Source organism: Pholcus phalangioides, unplaced genomic scaffold (genome assembly GCF_987345545.1).
Source record: "Pholcus phalangioides strain wild (caught in Gottingen) unplaced genomic scaffold, Ppha-v1.0 ptg000014l_1, whole genome shotgun sequence".
Lineage (NCBI taxonomy): Eukaryota > Metazoa > Arthropoda > Arachnida > Araneae > Pholcidae > Pholcus > Pholcus phalangioides.
Window position 1 is genome coordinate 22,054,169 of NW_028301607.1, and position 22,466 is coordinate 22,076,634.

Sequence of the window (22,466 nt, forward strand, 5' to 3'; positions counted from 1 at the left end):
AATGCTTACTTGTTTTTCATCAAAAAAGTTAACAGCCCTCTCTGTTCACACTGCCAACTTCCGGAAACTGCGACCCATTTTCTTTTCAACTGCTCCCGCTTCATGCGTCATCGCATTCCATCCTTTTTTGCGTCCTCTCCTCCCATTAAATCTTGGCCTACCTTCATGGCGTCCAACCTCCGTATATCGATTGGTCATTTCGAAAAATTCATTTCGTTAAGTAAAAGATTTATTTAACATTTCTTTCTGGTTTTGAGGTCCTTTCCAACCTAAACACACACTCATCCTGGGACTACATCTCATAACTCACAAAAGTGATCTAGCATCGTCCCCTAGATCTGAAGATTTTCTTTTTCATATCATCCCATTTCCATTCTTTTTGTTTTTGTAGTAATCTACTACTGTTGTTGTTTTGAATTTTCAATTTTCTTTATTTTATTACCTACTTCACACTTCTCTCTCCCAGCCAGGGAATGGTCTCTGCAGCCGATAGCCCTGCTTAATTCAACTGTAACTGTAACTGTAACTGTAAGTGCCCTTTGATTGGTCAACAGTTATGATGGTGCTTGATATGTAAACAAAATCAACTCGAAAAGAAAAAGTAAGTAAACAACAATTTGCGATAGAAATAAATCTTGTTCAACATTTTGCAAATCCCATACATTTTTTTGTGTGCGAAATATATTTTATTTATTTGTTTAAAATATAGTGTATAAACAAATAAAAGCTTTTTTTTTTGGGGGGGGGGGTTTACTTGAGGGCTGTGCTCGGCAATTTTAACACGAATTCCGAACTTTCAAACAAAATCGGAATTCGCGAAAATTTTTTGTACGCCATCAACAGTAAATAATTCGTGTCTCTTTCCGGTGCACGTGAGATTTATTTGCAAGTGCATAAGGAATCATAAAAGGGCCAGTACCGCAACTCGGGGGGGGGGGGGGGAGTTCTGGTGCTGGACTAAGGGCGAGTGCCGAATTCACCCTTTCACTGCTTCTCTTATTACATTGAAAGGGAGCGACGAAATGCCGAACAGCTATTGTATAATCCGCAGCTGGCAACTTTTTCTTTTAGCGCCAAACACTTTCGAAGACAAGTCGCTCTAATTGACGCCAAGGACTCTGAAAAAAAAAATCGCCAGCATAGAAACCAACCAGCATCTGTTCCCAGCATAATATAATAAATACCACTTTCTAGACTAAGCATCAACATAACATCCTAAGAGATCCAGATTAAAAATTAAACATATAAACAATAGTAACGCAACAATATAGCTTAATGAAATCGCCCCTTCTCTTGGAAAAAATATATATAGTCGCCCCCCCCCCATATTCACGTATTTTTTTTCCGCAACACTCAGAAATCATCATTCATGTGTTTTGTTTACAAAATTTGAGTTGCGCATGTTTAGGAAAAGGCATTGTCGCGTTAGCGAAACAGGTGCGTGAAGAAGGGTTCAATTGTATGGATATAGAAGTTGAACGAGGCATTGACCAAGGAGGAAATAATGCAGTTGACTGTTCCTGAAACTGAAGCGGTACCAGATGAAGAAGAAGACAAGTTCATCATGAGTAACATAGCAAAAGGGCTTCGCAAGTTTAAATCAACAATAGATTGTTTTCATGACATAGATCCCTCTATGGTATGTTCTTCACATGTAGAAAAATTGGTAGAGGAAGCTTTGTCATCATACTCCAACATACTTGATGGTATGAAGAACAGAAGAAATGGCAAACTGAAGTCACAATGTTCTTTCAGAAAACATCACCAACAATCGCTGCACCCTCTTTTACATTCCATTCTACCTTTGCATCCCCTTGCTCTTCTTATGCTGTTCAATAAACGAGGTACACAAAAAAACCCTATGGTTTTGGTTATTTGTGGATTTCCCGTATTCGCGGTCATTCCCGGAACAGCAACTCCAGCGAATACGGGCGGTGGCTGTACTCTATAATTTAAAAAAATAAAAATCCAGACTTTTAAATAAACAGTTGTCCTTTCTGTTGTATAAATAAATATTCTCTGTATCAAAAAATAAAAAAACCCAACTCTCTTTTATATAATAAACTGATGAGGGTAATAAAAGTCTCTGGGTTCCCTCAATTAAAACAGGCTGGAGTAAAACTCCAGATATAATGGTTAGTATGCAAAAAAGTAATAAAAACAGCAGAACAGATGCCATATAATCCAGAGATTGACAATTTTTTTCGGGACCAATTGTGCCTGATGGCCCGACGGAAGTTGCAGAGACCAAAGCTACGCTACGGATGCAAAAAAAAAATACAAATCACCAGCATAAGAAACATAAAAGTGGAACCGAACAATAATATTATAAATAATAGTATGAATAAAGGTTCTCAGTATATAAAAAAATAAAACCCGGACTCTCTCTTAACCCTTTATATTCTGACGGTACTTGAAAGTATCACTTTAATCAAATGTTTATATCTTTGTAATATGAGTACTTTTACTGACAATATCTACAAGGACACACGATGAGTGTAGTTTCGACAGCAGGCAGTAGACTACAGCTAAAAGCAAAAATCATTTTTCTTTTTTGCTGTGGGCATATTATCTTTGCCATGCAGCATTAAGAAAAAGTTTTGCAGTAGAGTTGATTTGCGTGTTGTTTTTTTGAGTGAATTTAATGACCAGTTACCAATTTATTGGTGCTATTATTTTTTATTATCTTCTATACTGTACAGGTAAGCATTCTCTACATTTTATTTGCAAATTATTATTTTATTTTCTGTCATAAGGTCAAAAATGTATGCCAGTACTTTAAAGTACCGTCAGGTAATGGGAGTAATTTTTTGTGGAAACCAAATAAACCCATTAAATCAATAATGGGAGATGATTTTGACTGAGACACCTACATTAAGTAGTCGAGATCAAGATATGGCAAAAAAAGCCATTGTAGCACCTATGATGTTCGTTGTGGAGTGGACAAGGCAGATATGCTGCGCCCACTATATGACAGGGACAGAAAGTCACAGAAATTGTAGCACAGATTGTTCTTCGTGATGCTTGAAATGACATACGCCAATGCCTATGTCATTTATAATATATACAGGGAGAAATTTCACAGTTGGATTTGATCACTAAAACACTAAAAAGTATTTTACTCTTTCCTAGGGTTATTCTGCACCAAAACTTACCTAATGATGCAAAAATACAATTAAAAAGTTACTGGCAAATTAATTCAGGATATAAAGGGTTAAATGATAAACTGATCAGGGCATAATATCTCTCTGGGTATCGACTCCTTTAAATGAACAACTGTCCTTCCGGTTGTATAAATATTCTCTGTACAAGAAAATGAAACCAGACTCTCTTTTAAATAAACTGATGTGACAACAAATAATAATATGATAATAATATGCATTTTATGCCACTTAAGGAAAATTTCAATTTGTCATTGGAAATAATATCCTGATATTTCTTGACCACACTAAAAACAGAAGGCAAAAAAGATCTCTGCAATGGGATAAGTCCAGTGGAAAAGTTCTGACGTTCATTCATTCATATATTGAACATTCTAGAAAGCAGGAAAGGAAATAGCAAATCATCAAGCCATCTGAAAGAAAAGTCACCAAGGTGGACTAGGACTAGGTGGTGAGATATAAGCAGGTGGTAGAATAAGACCTGGGCCATGCTGGAAGCTGCGCATATATGTGTTGGGAACCTAACATGAAGTTTGTTTCTGTGTGATACATGTCACAGTGTTACCACCAATATTTCAAACTATGAGTGAAGTGTAATGATTAAATATTTGTACCGTTGCTTGCTGTGGTGAGACTTTTTAATGGGGGAGGTCGGCTCGCATCTAAGCCGACCACCACACTGATATTGTTTGAACCCAATTCCTCACAATGCAAGTTGGTTACTACGACCACTCTACCACTACAGTGGCTGACAAAGTACCTAGTTACTGTCCTGGTCCGTGCACATAATGTACGTGCCAGTTATTCTCCAATACAGTGATGAAAAAATAGAGGTATGAAAACCTATCTAAGAATTCATGTCGCAGCTTGAAACATACGAAAAGAGGTTTTTTACCACAGACAATTATTTATTTGCCAGACACACATGACACATGCATGTTTTGAAGTATAATTGTCCTCATATAATATTAAGCATTGAATGAAATATGAGAAACCCTCAAATATTGCTCACACTATTATCTATTAATGATGTGAAGAGAGTCACCCAGTGGATAAGTAATAATCCTAAAGCCATGATTTCCTTGGAGCGATTTTTTGGCACTGGTTCACGAATTGGTCCATTTTTTGTTGGCAGAGACAAATAAGTTTATCAATGCTACGCGTTTATTTCTTCCTACCTCTGTGCATCAGCTTGTAGTCATAATCCCGGTCGTCCCCCATTCAAGCATTTGATTTCTGTGAGAACACAACAAAAATGTAGAGATTCGCAAAACGCATGACACAAGACAGCCTTTGACTCCTCCAAAACCAGTTGGCCAATAATGCTCGACTTGATGTGCTGATGAAAGCACAGATTCGGGGGGGGGGGGCGATGGAGGAGATCGTTCCTCTCAAGAGCCCTAATTGGGGAAAATTTTGTCTGGCCCATATATAAAATATGGGATGATCCAATGTACCAACACAATAAGCCACTTCTCTGATGCATCACCCTGGATCTGCCTGCCTCCACTCCATTCCCAGTTGAAGATGTCTGACTTCTCTCAGGTATGGATCCAGAGGGGGCAATGGAAATGACTGCCCTCTCAAGAGGGAAATAATATGGGAAAATTTGTCTGTCCCATAGAATATGGGACAATCATATGAACTTACATAATTTACCCCCTCCCCCCCCTACATCGTCCTGGATCCATAACTGCTGGTGTGAGGTGACTTGCTCTCTGTAGGTCATGTTGCTTTTCAATTGATTGGTGGATTAATGGCTTGTCGTGCTGGCTGTTTCACATTGTACATGGCTCAAAAGATATGCTTCTAGTAATCGAATCACAGTTGGAGCTGATGGTAAAGGCAAATAACGTAAAAAAAGCCCTGCATCACCAATACATTTCCATACACTATGGGTTCTGTCTTCACAGGATGAAAATAACCACTATCCTTCTTATAACCAGGTGTTATTTGGTTTCCAACCAAAGTGGGATTCCCAGTGGGATTCTACACAATAGTGATTATCAGGGCATGACAAATGTGTGCCAGTTCACCATGGCAACAAAAAAAAATTGGTATTTGCACATAATATTTTCCACGTATGATTACTAGCTTGGGAAAATAAAAGAATATGCTTGTCTTCAGAAATTTTTGTTTGTTGTTTTTGATTTCTCAAGCCCTGCTGATTATATTTATCCTCTGAAGAAGGATAATTATAATCACTTTTTTCTGCATATTGAAGAAACCAATCTTTATCATTGGTTACTTGTAATGCCTAAAGCATGTCTATGACTCTCCCGAAGTGAATGACACAAAGTGATCCCTTTATTTAACAGCTCATTTGCATGGTTTAAGTAATTTAGTAGTCAACTACATTTTGACAATTCTTAGTTCAAACATGTAAAGAGTGTATTAAGTAGCAAGTTGAAAGTGAATAAGTTAGTCGTTAAGTTGACAAGTGGAATAGAAATCTGGGGTATTTTTTTCAAGTAGCCGCACATGCTCCAGGACATGTTGTTTTGTAAATTTGTCACTCTTCACATATGTATTTATTATCACTCTCCAATAAATTTTAATGCCTTCGTTTTAGCTTAACAAGAGCGTCACAAATCCCAGGGGGGCCATGATGACTAAAACACAGCATTAACACCTGCAATTCTCTATGTGTGGTTATTAAATTATGATTAGGAATGCAGACAATATGAAATTTGAATACCATCATAAAAAAAGAGTTCGCAAGTCCTAGAAAAGTAGAAAAAAAAATGTTTTGCTCCTAAAAAATTTGATGCCGCCTAGATTTGTAAAGCTGTGAGCTTAACATACTTCAGGTCCCCTCCCTCCATTCTACGTGTGGGGGGGGGGATGTAGCGGTCTGACTCCAGCTCAGGTTGAATCTTACTTGTACTTTTAGTTTTTAAATTTACATTTTTTTCACTATAAATTTTCCATGGAGGGACCTACGAAAAATTCTGGCTTAAGGGAATCCTGCCCATGATCCCAGCCTAGGGTCCTGGCTGTAAAATATTATACCATGCTTCTGGTAATATTGGGACATACTGGACTTGAATACACTGAAGAAGTGGGACAGACGTGCCTGAACATTGCTTCCCATTGCCAGGAAATGTAATAGTGTTACCAGATGTCCTGCATATAAAAACTCCTAAGAAGGGGGGGGGGAAATAGTGCATGCGGCAATCGTGTATTTACTAATATATTGTGGGAAAAGGGTGCCACCATCCTGATTTTGCCACTAGTGTTTTGTATATTCAAATGATGAGAAGGGAGGGTTCATTTGCTTTGAGGTGAGGTAGGTTTATTACTAACTACCAGCATTCGCCAATACACATCTAGATGTGTATTTCACCCCTCAAAATTTTCTTAGGGGGTGAAAATACTCAAAATTTAGGTTGATTTTTTCTTTTTTTGAAAATGTATGTACAAGACAATAAACATAAAGTGAATAGTATACCAGAGGTCAGCCAACACCAGCTAAAGCAGTTATTTGTAACTTATTTCTGATCCCTATATAATGCTTGTTACCTACTTTTATTTTTAAAAAAAGGGGGGGGGGCTGACACCAAATCCTCCAGCATTTTAGAGGCAGTATCTGAGTTCAACTTTGTTGCAATCATTGGTCTCTTAAAACTCTTAAAAGATGTTTTGGTTGACAAACTATGTGTTGCTTTTCAAGCAGACAACCTTAGTTTTTCAACTGTTATTGAAAGGTGGTAATTCACAAAATTTTGAATAGAAAAATTTCATAACAACCCTGGAATATGTTTGAAATACTTCACTTCACAATTCAAAAAAAAAAAGAAGAGTATTACAGGCAAATAGAAATTAAAAATGTTCAATTTATATCAAAATTCTATGAAAGCAAAAAACAGTTTTTAGACCATCTGGTTCAAAACCCGGACAACAGGTTTGAAGAAAGTACAATGAACATTTTTATTGACTTTGACGCAGTTTTGAATCCTATGAATGACATAACATGTGCAAAAACTTTTGAGTCCAATGATAAAAAACCATACTCTGTATAATGGTTCAAAAACGAATTACAGCCCAAGTTCTGATGAAGCAATAGACAGTTTAATTTGTCTCTATTGGAAAGGAAATGAAAATACCTTGTGTAAAGAAGAAAATATACTTCCTAAAGAAGCGCCACTTAAGGAAGAATGGTTTTTGTAGAACTATTACATTAAAAATATAAAGGAATGAAAATGACAGAATTTTGCAAGTACAGTGAAATCCCCCGTTTTAACGAATACCATTATAGCAAAAAAAATCTCGTTTTAACGAACATTTTTCTAATCCTCCAGATTTTCATAGGAACAATGTAAAAACCTGAAATTCCTTTATAACAAAATTTCATTGTAGGGAAGTGATTTCTTCGGTCTTTTGAAGTTTGTTATAACAGGATTCAACTGTATATCAGTGGGTGCAGAGAAGGTGGTGACAGGGCTGTCTTAAGAGTATCATGGCCCCCGGGCCTATTGATTTTTCAGAGGCCCTACCAAATAAATTCTCGAAAATTTCAACCAGATCTCATTTTTGTGAGGCCCCTCTTTGCTTGAGGGCCCTGGGCCGTGCCTTAAGACGGCACTGGGTGGTGATAGCATGCCTTTTATGTATTAAGAATATAGAAAGTTGATCATAATTGCCTTAACTTTGACTGTTCATATGATGCTGTTCGTTCACATGAACAACAGCATCATGTGAATGTGGTTTTGCGACATTAAATCATATAAAATCAAAAAAGAGGACTGAACTTGGTGATGACCATCTGGACATCCTAATAATATTACCATGCAAAGGCCCTCCTTTCACTGTCACTGATGAAGGAATTCACTATGATATGGATTTTGAACTGGCTCTTAATCCTTAACTGGCATTGTGAAAATTCTGTGCGTAACTGGGGTTGTGGGGTCATTTTGACCCCAGCAAGTATTAATGCATTTTAAAAATCAACAAAAAGAGTCTTCGTAAAAGTAATGGGTTTTTACATGCCTTTATTCATTTGTCAATTAATGCACTAAATAACTTTTCAAATTTACAAAAATACCCCTCAAAATTTGGGAGAGGATTGAAATTACTTGTCATAATTTTTTTTTTTCCTTTTCGAATAACACTGCTAACTACATTGCCTGGCATCTCTTCAGCAGTGTCACTATTAAAAAAAACCAACCCTCACATGTCTTATCTTCAATAATTGAAACTTGATCTTCATAAGATCTTGTTAGCATTTTTTTTTAAATGTTTTGCTTCAAAATATGTAGTTTTAGTGTTCCTTGATTAAATTATTAATTTTTTTTTATTTGTATCTCTGAAGATGGCTGTTCCATCAAACATGAGCCACTTCATAAGTGGGTTGAAAAGTCGGAATGAAGATATTCGACAAAAGACTGCAAAAGAGCTGCACCAGTATGTCACAACAGAACTACAAGAGATGTCCATAGAAAATGTATCAGGTTTCATGGATGAATTCAATCGTCATATTTTTGAAATGGTGTCAAGTTCTGACATTAATGATAAGAAAGGAGGCATTCTAGCCATTGGTAATTCTTGACTTTTTCAAATATAGTAGAACCTCTCTAATCCAGACTTCTCAGGACACAGGTGATTCCGGATTATGAATCAAATTTTGTTTATTTCCCAAGTTTTTGTATTTATAGCAGTGATGTGTCTCTTGGAGCATTTTGATTCATATTTTCCTTTAAAAGAAAATAAAACAATCTCTCTCCATATATATATATATGCACATAATGCACATGATAGATAATTTAATTTTAAATCATAATTTCTAAATTATATGATGCTACTAGTAAAAAGACTCCTTTTCGTATTCTTTAAACATATTTTGTATACACACTATGCAGATCCAAATTTTTTTATTCTGAAGATTATGGAATCAGAAAAATCTACCCTTTTACATTCTTCATGCAAACGTTCGTATTGGCGTTCTGATGTTCCATGTACGGTGGCTTTTTCAGTTCAACTTTCTCACATATACTTGAAGCATTATGTTTCCATTTGTAGCATGTATCTGCCACACCACTCAATGTTTTTGGCATGTTTGAAAATTCACTTGGTTAATCACAGAAAATAATACAGCGCTGGACAAGCTCTAAAACACTAAGGTTAACTATAGCCTGCAGTGCAGAGAAATGAAATGAAGAAGGAAAAATATTATTTTGACCAAAGCTGGCATGTCTGACTAATTGCATTCATTGATCACATAAATGTGCCATCATTGTTTTCCATTTCCCAGAAGCCAGAAAACCACAGTAGACGTGAACAATGAATTGGAAAACTGGTACAAAAAATATAGAAAATGGCAATGTAAAAGAAAAAAGCTGAAACAGAATTTTGAGTAAAAAAAAAAGTCAAAATCCCCAGTTGAGAAAAAAAATTCTCAGCTACAGTGTCTGGATTAGAAAGGTTCTACTGTACTTATTGTTTCTTTAATCATGCTTCTTAGTTGTTACATTGAATGAAATGAAATTGAGTTAAATAATTTTGAAGAGAAATTAGTGAAATATGTTAATCCAGGAAACATTTTCAACACATTAGAAAAAGGTATTCATTTCTGCTCATCTGACTAGAGACAACATCCTAAATTTAAAAAAGAAAATTTCAAACTTTTTGCTTTAAGACCACAGAGCTTTGAAAATCTTGAGCTTCTCGCTATCCCATGCTATATTTCAAGTTAGGTGATGCTTAAAGAAAAGCTTTTTAATGGTTAATTTTAAAAATTCAAACATGAAACCAATTTCCACAGGAAACTGGTGCCTCTTCAATGAAAACCTCACAGTTTAAAAGCATCTCTGTATATACCAACTTCTTCTCTACAAGAATTCAGCCCTTAACCTGCAAGCATTCAATTTGACCTGACTGAATTCAAGCAATCTGATGAACAGGCCTATAAGGCCCGTTCATCAGATTGCTTCCCTGTTTGTCAGGTTAGTGTGAGTGCTTGCAGGTTAATCTTTTCTTTTAGTCCTCAGCTAAAGATAAAAGTGAGTTCCTTCTACCTTAAAAAATATTAATTTATCGTTGTTTTTGATATACTTATTAAATGCTGTCTTTGCCCAATGGCATATTCTCCCAACCTCATCACATACCTTATTGTGTCTTTATCATCAAATACTCTCATACTCATGTGTCCTTTGTTTTTTAATTAAACAACTTATTAATATTACATCTTATTGCTGAAGGTTTTTTTTAGTTTTTCCAGTTATGATGAATATTTTTGCACCAACAAAATTGCATTTAATTGAGGCATCCCTACCTGTAATCAAAATTGGAAGATAATCTACTCTTGCCAAATTTCCAACTTAAATGTAGATAATATTAGTATTAAGCATGAATTATACTAAACTGAAAAAATTACTGTACTACTTATTTCTCATAAGCTGAATGTAATTCCTCTAAATATTGTATAGTTTTTTGTGACCAAATAAAATTTGTGATCATTACAAGATACTTATAATTTTGGCTGTTGTTGACTATCAATTTTTGTTTTCACTTTAAGTGAATCTTTTGGGAATTGATGTTGGAAACACTGGGACAAGGACGAGTCGTTTTGTCAATTACCTTAGGAACCTCTTACCATCAACTGACTCATCAGTAATGGAACTAGCAGCATATGCAGTTGGTAGGTTGGCACTTGTAAGTGGGACATTCACCGAAAAGTATGTTGAGTTCGAAGCTACGAGGGCTTTTGAATGGTTGAGTGGCGATCGACAGGAAGCCAAGCGTCATGCTGCTGTAAGATTTCTACATTTGCTTTTCTTATAGTACTTAATTGTATATGATTTTAGATTGGTGGGCTATGAATATTGTTATTTTTGCTCTAATATTTACTTACATTTAATCACCATGATTGTTTTATTAAAGAAAAAAATTATATTACAGGTTCTGGTCTTGAGAGAACTTGCAGTTTCTACACCCACGTTCTTCTTTCAACAAGTCCAGCAATTTTTCGACTGCATTTTTAATGCCATACGGGATCCAAAGGTAAAGTTTATTTTACTACTTTTATTATTTGTTGCACTGAGCTTCAATTTCTATATTTTAACTTTTGAGCTAAGAAAACAATTTAATAGTAAAGAATTTCAAGAGGCGATCCAGAAGTTCAATATTTGACCAGAACAACAGTAATTTCGAACTACCTAGAATGACGGTAGCACTCATTTTGACCGCTATGGGAAAAATAATCTACAAAAATTATTTTTCTCTAGAAAAATATTTTCTGAAACTTGTTAAAACAATATCTATTCAGTCTCTTTGACTTATTTTTGCTATGAACCCTTATATTCATGTACCAGTTTTTTGGATTTTTGGACAAAAGGGCTTATTATGACGAAGATTAATCCCATGTGTTACTTTGAAAAAAGGTTTGGCTATGATTTTTTCAGCTCTTGTAACTTGTGGCTTCATTTTCACTTTGCAGTCCATTAACAATGTTTGAAGCATAAAACGCTTAAGAAATTTGCGAAGAGATTGCAGAATGAAAAAATGTGAATAGCCGTCAAGTCATGAGCAATTTTGAATGCATACGTAAGACAGCTTTTCAATGCTGATCGCTTTTGTGCACGGAATGAATTCATTTTGTCAAAACTCATTAGTAGGTAATAAAATTTCATAATTTCCAGCAGAAATTTCCATTGTTCGCAGTTTGAATTTTGTGTGCATAATACTTAAGAACTATAGATGTTTCTAACTGTAGAATTTTTGCTCAGTCAAAAGTATGATGTAAAATAATGGTTTCACACATGATCCAGCAGGCCTTAGGTTAGGATCTTTGGTGGGGGGCCCCTCTATATTGAATTTATAGTCTGAAGAAACAAAAGATAAAAATTGTCATTGCCTCTGGGCTGAGGCCCTGTCCATGGTTAAAATAGGATAAAATAATGATTCTTTTCATTGTGAGACATTGTACCAGCGAATGCAATACAATAGAAGCTCAAAGATCCATAAAAACGCTAAATGAATTGAATAATGTATCAAAAAAAAATATCAAGTTGAGCTTTTTCAAACCTTTAAATGGTACATAATGGGTACTGAGAAAAAGCAAACATCATGATAGAACATCTGTTCTCTCAGTACTAATGTTCGCATAAGAAGACTGTCCATTTCAACATAATTTGCAATCATATTAGTTAAATATCTCTGCAGAGGTTGAAATTAGTGTTACTATTGTTCTAGGTAGAACTTCATTTTACATTCAAACTAAGAAACTTGGAATATTCATACTTTAAGAATTAAAGAGTCTCAACAAGATGAGAAAAGTCATGAAATTTCAAGTACCTGAGATAAACTGCTCGGTTGTAATTTCTGGTAGCCACTCGGCAATAATTGTCTGGGTGTCCATACTATGTGAGTATAAAATCTGGTCACCCCCTAATGGTGAGATTAATCATCATTCCTGTTGATAGCTGCCTTTCTGCAGCTCAGTTACCTAGCAGCAGTAAGAAATTGAGATTCACTGTTGCAATAGGATAAGGAAAAGACAGATTCGAACATTATTTCTTTAAGGATCACTTTTGTTAAATATTATGCATTCTGGGTCTTATTAGTGGTAAAGCAGCCCAGTTTTTTCCTTACCTCTGTTATAGTAAATAAATAATTTATAATTGATTAGAATTACTTTAAGTTGCATGAATAATATGTTCATACTGTTTTTACTTAGCCATCCATCAGAGAAGCTGCTGTGGCTGCATTAAGGGCCGCCTTGGTCGTGACAGCTCAGAGAGAGACCAAAGAAACTCAGAAACCCCAATATTACAAAGTATGTTTCATTTTATGTACATTATTTTCATATTCCTTAATGCCCCTTCCGTTTAGCTTTGGCCCTTCCCAGACTAAAAAACCTTTTTCTGGTTATAACCTTTGGTTATACATTAATATTAATGTGAGCAGCTCACATTAATCAGCTGTGTGTTTATATTCATATTTATGTATTTGAAAGAAATGTATATATTATTTTTTATTTTTTTTTTGCCATCAAGCAATGCTTTGAAGAAGCCCTGAAAGGCTTTGATGAAGCTGTTGTTCGAGAGAAGGGGGTGAATCGAGATGATAGAATCCATGGGTCTCTTCTAGTCATTAATGAACTTTTGAGATGTAGTAATGTAGATGGTGAGGTAAGAATTTTCATCCTTTTATTTTAATTTCACCTTTTTTAACTACTTAGTTCACATAAATAAGTTTATTTTTTCGACATTTTTCTCAAAAAAGAAAATGAGTGATTCAAAAGATTGAACTATTCTTAGGTGTTCTTTTGATTGATAGGTTGATTTATAAAATCAATTTAATTTTTATGATAATTATTCCAAACTAATTATTTTTGCTCTCTAATTTTTTCCGTTTCTTTTCTCAAACAGAAAATTCGACAGGAATTGGAAGAGGTCATCCAACAGCAGGCAAGTCATGATGCCAGTTCGCAGCGATATAACTTCTTGAAAGAGATTGGAACAGGCTCACTAACGAGAAGCTTTCGAGCTCTTCACCAGCTGCATCATCACCCAGGCAACCAGAAAGAAGCTGGTCTATCTGCCCTGGTCAAGTACCATAAGACTCTAGGCACATATCCTGGTACTGTTCCTCATTCCAAAAGAGTACAGCTTTATGAAAGCAGCACTTGTAAACAGCTCATGATTGAAAATTTTGATCTGGTAATTTTTCTGGTCTTTCTGTCTGGTAGTTCTGGTATCTATGAACATTAGAATTATGCTAATTATATTTTTTTATTATTAAATTTGGATAATGTTATATTTTTTCCATCATATATTGGTTGGCTTATATATGGGTCAGTTTTGAGAAGAAAAACCACTTCACACACACACAAGATTATTGTTCTGATGGTCTGAAGTAGGGGTTTGATCAGATTATCTTATACAAAAATATGTATATACAGTAGTAAAAAAATATTTGTGTAATAGTTTCTTCCACGTTAGAGTATCTCCACTTGTGCAAGTAATCCAAAATGTGTGGAAAACAAAAGTAATTTTTCAAAAAATAGCTTTGCATCAACTTGTGAGTTCAACTTGTTGTTTTCAACTAATGCAAAAAAAGTTATTTGTGTTTCATATAACCTACATTTTATCGAAGTTTATATATATTAGATTCCAAGTTGTGCTAACAACTAGAAAGTAGTGCTGTCTGAATGTGCTGTATTTATATACATTTTTAGATTTGTCAGCAAGTTCTGTGTTTCAAAACTGTCAAAAGTGGTCAGATACAGCAGTCACTTCTGAATATTATCCCCAGATTAGCTGCATTTCAAACACAAAAATTTGTCAAAAGGTATGTGATAAATTTCATTTTCTATGAGCAATCTTATGAGTGGACAGTTCAGATTTAAAAAGCATTATGACCAGTATCGAGGTACTGGTGTATTTAATTTTTAAAAATTATGAAATGATTTATGCTTAAAAATTTAGAGGTGTTCTAATGAAATAATTGAGTTTTATTAATTATGGTTTTTTTATTTATGATTTTTCATCAATGTAAATGCTCATTTAAGAATATTCTTCAAGCTTTTTAGCAGAAGCTGTACAGTATATTCTTGGCTGTTTGCGTCGAGAGAGAGAGCGTTACACTGCCTTCATTGCCATGGGTTTATTAGCTGTAGGCGTCAAGTCTGAAATCAAAAGTTATATCCCTAAAATCATGGAAGTTATACGCACATCGCTACCTGCAAAAGATCTGTCATTAAAGTGAGCTTTTCTGTGATTTCTAGTAATGCTTTAATTTAAATAATTTCATTGTGATATACAAAGATTGCTCATGTTGAATTTAAGTACGTGGAATAGTCACAAACCTCATCGATGAAATTCTCACTCCATTTTTTCAACTTTGCATGAATGATAGATCCGTTCTCGAAAGCAGGAACTTAATCCAAGTTTCAAAAATGAATGTTTCAGCGTAAGCTGAGATATTAAACTATATTATTTACAGTATAAAAATACTGACTAATGCCTCCTATCAAACATTCTGTGATTCAGGAGAAAAGGACCACAAATTGAACCTGCAGTTTTCACCTGCATCAGTATGCTTGGGAGAGCTGTTGGTCCTGATATTAAAGATGATATCAAAGACTTGCTGGAGCCTATGTTAGCTACAGGGTTAAGGTAAATCTCAATTTATTTAAATTTATAATAAAATGATTTTGGCATTTCATTTATCTCAAATCAAATTGTCATTGAATCATTTTTTCTCTAATAAAAATTACAGCCCAACATTGACTGTTGCTCTCAGAGATTTGGCTACAGAAATACCTCAACTCAAGAAAGACATACAAGATGGTCTCCTGAAAATTTTGTCCTATGTTTTGATGCATCGTTCTTTACGCCACCCTGGAATGCCAAAAAATATTAGTCAGCCGCCACCTCCAACGACTGGTAAAAATTACTTAATTTTATTTTTAAAAAGTTAGTTTTGTACATTTATGTGAAACAAATTAAGCTGTACTTTGGTTGCTAATTTAATATAATTTGTTCTGTAAATCATGCTTGTATATCAAAGCGAACTTTCTCATAAGAAATAATGGAAACCCAGATGTGTGTGTGTAATTCATTCAAAAACTGAATTGTGGCTAACGTGTCTTCCTCACACCAGTCACGATTTTTTTCAAAGATAAAGTTACAGGTTGATTTGTTTTATATTATTGCATTCTTGATTGATGTGAATTTTGATATATTTGAATTTTGAATATTTGACGTGAAGTTCAAAATTAAATGAATCTGCAGTTTTTTTAAAGTACTTAATTCAAATCTGTATGTCTTATTTTTCAACCAGAAGTTTATGCAGATTAAATATTTGCTTAAGAATGTTAAATGAAAGAAAAAAAATATTTTTTATATTCACTTTTGAATCTTTTTTTTTTTTCCTTTACAGCCTTCTATTCTAGTTTGATGGATGTCAATGATGTGGCTAGCATAACTTTGGCTCTTAGAACTCTTGGAAGCTTTGATTTTCAAGGTTGCATTTTTTTAAAACATTTTTTTCACAAATAAATGCTATGATATTGAATTTGTAAAAATGAAAAACTTTTGTACATATTGCTCTGCACCTTCAGATTCATTTCTATAAGTAATATGAATTATTAATTTTTTTCTTTGTTTAATTTATGTATTTGTATGGCAACAGATATCTATTCAAACTTGAGCAAATTTACATTCAAAATATTTCTATACAATATAACTAATAATATAATATTATAATGTGCAGGGTGCATAGCAAACAGCATGCACCACATTTTACTGGTGAACTGTTGATCCTATAGAGGAGTACTTCCAATTAGAATAATCCAAATAATGTGTGCATACCATTGATCCTGTTTTTTTTCCAAATTTTTTTTTTTAAATTGAAATATTGTATTGAATATTGCAGTTGGAAACGTGGGAATTTTGTTTTTTGTTGGCCTCAGGAGAGACAGAGCAACAGCTTTCTCATTGGGTTTTCGAGCACAGGGTGTCCACATAAAATGTTAATTTTTTTTTTATTTCAATAACTACAACCCCTTGCAACATGAATGATGTATTCAAGTTCTACAACATATTTGGATATTTTTTCTGATCTAAAGTACGCCTCTAGAATCAAAGATTTTCCAGTAAAATGTGATGTGTGCTGGTAGCTATGCACCCTGTGTATTATAATATTATATATACTATAATATACAGGGTGTCCTGTAAGTGCTAGCACAGCCTTTATCTCATCAACCATCCGTCATAGAGGTATGATTCCAATTTAAAAAATGCTTAACAGGCATTCAAAAATTACCCTGTACCAATTTTAAGAGTGAAAATACAGTGTGTAATAAAATAAAAAATCTAAATTTTTTGTAGTCCCCCCTGTGCTTTAACTTCTAATTAGAAAGTTGTTGCCCTGTCTCTCCTGATGGCAACAAGAAAAAAAAATTCCATGTTTCTAAGTACAATTTCAAAGAGATATTCAAATTTCCGAATTTGTATATTTCTCTGAATATTGCACTTAGAAACATTTTTTTTTAATTGGAATCAGGAGAGACAGGGCATCAACTTTGTAATTGGAAGTTATAGCACAGGAGGGAACCTTATAAAAATTTAGATTTTATTTTACACTATGTTTTCACTCTCGAAACTGATACAGGGTAATTAGTGAATACTCTTTGAGCATTTTTTAAATTGGAATCATAGCTCTACGACAGATGGTTGATGAGATAAAGGCTGTGCTAGTGCTTACAGGACACCCTGTACATATATATAATATTTCTATACAATAATAACTAATGAAATGTTTGTTCATTTACAAGTTTTACGTACAGCATCTGTATTTTTAAAATATCCATTATCAATTTTTTTAGGCCGTACACCAATGCTTTTTGTTAGAAGTTGTGCTGACAATTATTTGTCAAGTGAGCACAAAGAGATAAGGCTAGAAGCTGTCAGAACATGCTGCAGGCTGCTATATCCAGCTGTTGAGGTTTGAATATTGAATCTATTTTTGATTAATTAGAAATAGATGTGCTAAATCAGTTTAAAGACTAAGTTTACTTGCATAACTTTCGTAAGAAGAATTTTTGCACTATTCATGATTTTTCCCCATTCTGAGAAATTAGGACTAAGCCCAAGTCTGCAAATCAAAATTTCAAGGTACAGTATCCACAGGGGATTTATGTGCATTACGGATTATCTGCAGGATCCACACATTGCTTTTCACTTTTATAAATTTTAATAACCTTAATACACAAGGTTCTATAATTAAAGCTGCTGTTATGAGCTGTGTGCAGCTTTTTTACTAGGCTTATGAGGGTTAATCAAAGTTTTGCTATATACAAAAGTTTTTAGAGTAATGTCTTGATATACAACATCAAATTAGAAACCTGTATAGCTCTCAAAAGACCTAACTAAGATTAGTAGCATATACAGGATTTTCTCAAGGTGGGCTAGATTCTAACCAAAAAAAAAAAACTGCTAGTGACTAAGATAAACTTTTATTGCATTATCATAGTACATTTGTCAAAAGTTTCTTTAAAAAAAAGTTCTGTTGCTAAAACATTTCTCTTGACTTGAGATTGAGAAACACATCTGCATGGCTCTTGTTGATTTATTTCATGCAAAATTATATTTTTTACTAGATTCTATTTTGCATGTAGTAAAAAATGTGTTCAATAATTGGACCGTCATACCGAAAGATACCCAGGCCACATCGCCATATGGCAATATCGGCTCATTGTCCTCACAGACTGGATACCTCTGGCAATTTATTCATAAAAAGCATACATTATAAAATATACATTACAATCACAACAACTATAAAATCATAATCTAAGTATAAAATCATAATTTAAGTATAAAATCATAATCTAAGTATAAAATCATAATCATAAAACCAGTTGCAATCAATAATTGGACCAGTTTGACATTGAGAAGGGATGCATGCAAGATACATTTATGGGTGATTATGTTTTCCCAATCATTAAACATTGATTATCATTTGAATAGTTTTAAATTTAGAGGTATGTGGTTTTTTTTATTTTTTTATGTGTAGAACATGAGAGCTACTGGAAGGTTAATTCCGTCTTTAATGACTACTGTGCAAGATGTACTTGGGAAATTGTTGATGGTTGGAATAACTGATGCAGGTAACCAATATAGTTCAGTTTTGCAATTATTATTTTTGTCACATTCAATCAACTTAAAAGATTTCAACTACATCAAAGTTGTTGATTTTTTACTTTTTTTGTACAGTAATTCACAAAAAAAAACAAATCAGTAATTTTGTGTGTATAATCCCCAGATGCAATTTTTTTTTCACAAGTAATGAAATCTTGAGGTTGTTGGTTCCATTTCTGTAAAAACAAATAGATTTTTTGACTATACATCTTTAAAAAAATTACTTTTTACAAATTAGAATTTAAGAACGTTTGTCCTTAGTTTAAGCTCTCAGAAAAAAAAAAAAGCTGTAGATAATGTATAGCAGTACATACTGCACTAAGAAGGTCTGATGTTTATTTTTAACATATAATCCATGGATTATATAGTGGAAAATATGGTCAAAAGGTTGTAAAAAGAATCACAGAATTTAATTGACTTTCAAACTCTCTGTATTTTCCCTTGCACTAATTCGTGTACATTGATATTTTGTATGACATTACCATTTTAGATGCTCATGTACGTTACTGTGTATTGGCAAACTTGGATGAAAAATTTGACACTCACTTAGCACAAGCAGAGAATTTGAATGCATTATTTGTGGCCCTAAATGATGAGATATTTGAAATCAGAGAGCTTGCTCTATGCACTATTGGTCGCTTGAGCAGTGTGAATCCTGCCTATGTCATGCCATCATTAAGAAAAGTGTTGATTCAGGTAAAATTTTTAAAAAAAAGCAAGATTTGTTACTTTTTATTTGAAAATTAAATTATTAGTATCCTTCATAAGTTAATGCAAAATATTTGAATAAAGGTTTCTTCTGGAGGAGAAATATGAGTTTCAAGTTGCAATTTGCAAAGTATAAGATTATGCAGCAATTGTGTTTTTTTTTCAAAATTTTCTTATTTGTTGAACTGTTTCAAAAGATCTTCAAATTGAATGTTTTTTTAGGTAATTGATCTATGTATTAATTTGGATTATGAATTAAGCTGTGAATCTCATGAATATTTGATTTTTAAACCAGTGTTTCTTAACCTTTTTTGCCCGTGGGCCCCCCCCCCCCCCTGAACCATATTTTTTTCTCGTGGCTCCCCTGTCATCATCATCATCATTTGGCATCCTATAAGGGAAAGATTCCTTCATGCAGCAGTGGCCTCGGGAGAGCCCCCCGCATCCCTCCTGTCTTACCCAGAGTTTTCAACTCTCATCTAGAAGCAAGACACTGTATACGTATTGAAATGATTTTTTCAGTGAATTTGTACTGAACGAAAATTTCACAAAAAAATTGGCCTCCAGACCACTAGCCTGGAATTTATTGATCTCCACGCTAGTCCGAGTTCTATCAGGACCGTCTCAACATCATGGGGCCTCCACCTTAGGCAAAGTGATGCCATGGTAGTCCCATACTTTAGCTGGAAATAAACAGCCTACATATTTCCTACCTATTTTCAAAATTAATATTGTACTATACAAAATATCATAAGGTGGGGTCACTTATGGGAATGAGGCCCCTGGACATGACCCTTCATAAGAGTGGGACTGACAGAGCTCAGCCCGGGGCCTAATATGGTTTACATTTTTTTTTTTTCATACAATAAATTTCATATAGAGAAGGGGGTCTGAAAAATTTAGCCGGGGACTTGAGAAAAACCCCATCCTAGGGAACTTGTTGCAAAATGTAGGTGGTGAAGCCTGGGTGGGTCCATGCCCTAAAGAAGGCCCTAGTTACATGGGTGGTTTTGTTGGATTCTCTCTCTCACTGTGCAAGTGTTAGTCACTAATATAAAATCTTTGTTTCTCCACACCTTAATTTTTCTTCTCAGCTCTCCAAACCACCTGTCATGGCCCCTTTCTCCATTTTCTTCCGTGGCCCCCTTGAAGTATCCCAGTACCACAAGGGGGCCATATAGCCCCCGGTTGAGAACCACTGTTTTAAACAGTTGATTCAAAAAAGAAAGAATTTTTTGAGCTTATACCTTTGATTTAATTTACAGTTTTAATTTGATTATTATCATGTAAATATTGACCTATTTTTTATTTATTTTTTAATTTTAATTGTTAGATTCTGACAGAATTGGAGCATTCAGGAATAGGGAGAAATAAAGAGCAGAGCGCGAAAATGCTGGGTCATCTTGGATCAAATGCACCTCGCCTTATCAGACCATACATGGAACCTGTTTTAAAGGTTTCTTTGATTTATTTTTTTTAGAGCAACATGTAGTTACTGTAAAATCAAAAACTGGGAAATTTTTAATGCATTTCAGGTTTCAAATTAAAACTTATTTATATATTATATTTCATCAACTCCATCACTATTCACAAAATTCTAGGTACTCATTCCCAAACTGAAAGATCCTGATCCACATCCTGGTGTAACTATTTCAGTTCTCGCTGCTGTGGGAGAGCAAGCACAGGCATGTGTTTTTCTGTTAATTTTTTTTTTTTTTTTTTGTGAGAAGCTATTTGAACTTTGTATTTTATGTTATGAGAATTTTTATTTCATAGACGTCTATGACAAATTAAAATTTTCTAAGAATTTGAGAATTTAGAGAAAATTTGATTCGTACTTTTTTGTGCTTCCAGGTTAGTGGTATAGAAATGAAGAAGTGGACTGATGATCTTGTTCCCATAATACTGGAAATGATGCAAGATTCTTCTTCTGTGCCTAAAAGAGAGGTACTAATAGATTTCTGTATATGATTGACATATCCATACTATGATTATTTATTTCTGAAACAAATGAGTATCTTTCACAAATAGGTATATATAATTTTGACAAATATATAATAGCTATATGGTATTTTTTTAGACAAATTATGAATTAAATCTTGATCTAGGTTGCTATATGGACTTTGGGCCAAATAATTGAGAGCACAGGTTATGTCATCGAACCCTATAAGAAATATCCGACCTTGTTAGATGTATTGCTGAATTTCCTAAGGACAGAACATTCATTGATTATTCGCAGAGAGGTAATAAATTTTAGTATTGAAAATTATTCTTAGCTTTATGTGTGCAGTGAAATCTTGATATAATGATACTCTGCAGACTAAGAAAGGATATTGTTGTAGAGGGATTATTAGAGAGGCATCTGTTTTAATATTAGAGTATTGACATTTCCAAACAAGACTTGAAAAAGTATAGTTGTAGAAGGATTTATTGTTGTATGAAGTATCATTGGAGCAAGGTTTCACTGTACTTTAAGACTGACTTTTTTTTTAAATAATGGTTGAAATTGTTTTTGAACTAAACTCTGGAAAAAAATTTGAAGATCTGTTTCTTTGTGGCTCTTTCTTTCAATTCGGTCTAATATTTTTCTTTGGCAGGCTGTGAGGGTTTTGGGCTTACTGGGAGCATTGGATCCTTTCAAGCACAAAATAAATACTGGTGTTATCGACCATTTGCAGGAATCCTCGGGTGTCTTGATCAGTGTAGGAAGTTCTTCAGCTGATTTGCAAGGTATATGTTCTTAATTTTTTTCCAATGCAGTCAGACCGGCTCATAACTAAGTCAGAAAAAACACCTAAAATATTTGTTATCCGCGAACTTCATTATAGTCTTACCAGTGTCATAGGTGTAGATAAGTAATACGAAAGTCACATGAAAAATGGAAAAACTATGTGATATATGTTTATTTTGTAATATCTGTGTTCGGAAGTCCAACTGTATTTGATTTCAGTATTTT

At 34.0% G+C, this 22,466-nt stretch overlaps 1 protein-coding gene across 1 annotated transcript in view; it reads left to right on the forward strand.

Moving 5' to 3' along the window:
• The first annotated feature begins 480 nt into the window (after positions 1-480).
• The window catches only part of mTor (serine/threonine-protein kinase Tor), a 58,387-nt gene continuing 36,401 nt past the window's right edge, over positions 481-22,466 (forward strand). Inside the window, exons 1-20 of the mRNA XM_089241907.1 lie at positions 481-601; positions 8,473-8,698; positions 10,675-10,910; positions 11,058-11,159; positions 12,835-12,933; positions 13,154-13,288; positions 13,529-13,819; positions 14,338-14,450; positions 14,684-14,863; positions 15,152-15,277; positions 15,381-15,547; positions 16,044-16,127; positions 17,491-17,609; positions 18,678-18,771; positions 19,293-19,498; positions 20,844-20,966; positions 21,112-21,195; positions 21,365-21,457; positions 21,619-21,753; positions 22,108-22,240. Of these exons, the coding sequence (XP_089098033.1) occupies positions 8,473-8,698; positions 10,675-10,910; positions 11,058-11,159; positions 12,835-12,933; positions 13,154-13,288; positions 13,529-13,819; positions 14,338-14,450; positions 14,684-14,863; positions 15,152-15,277; positions 15,381-15,547; positions 16,044-16,127; positions 17,491-17,609; positions 18,678-18,771; positions 19,293-19,498; positions 20,844-20,966; positions 21,112-21,195; positions 21,365-21,457; positions 21,619-21,753; positions 22,108-22,240 (2,746 nt within the window). The 5' untranslated portion in view covers positions 481-601. The remainder of the gene's footprint in view (positions 602-8,472; positions 8,699-10,674; positions 10,911-11,057; positions 11,160-12,834; positions 12,934-13,153; positions 13,289-13,528; positions 13,820-14,337; positions 14,451-14,683; positions 14,864-15,151; positions 15,278-15,380; positions 15,548-16,043; positions 16,128-17,490; positions 17,610-18,677; positions 18,772-19,292; positions 19,499-20,843; positions 20,967-21,111; positions 21,196-21,364; positions 21,458-21,618; positions 21,754-22,107; positions 22,241-22,466) is intronic.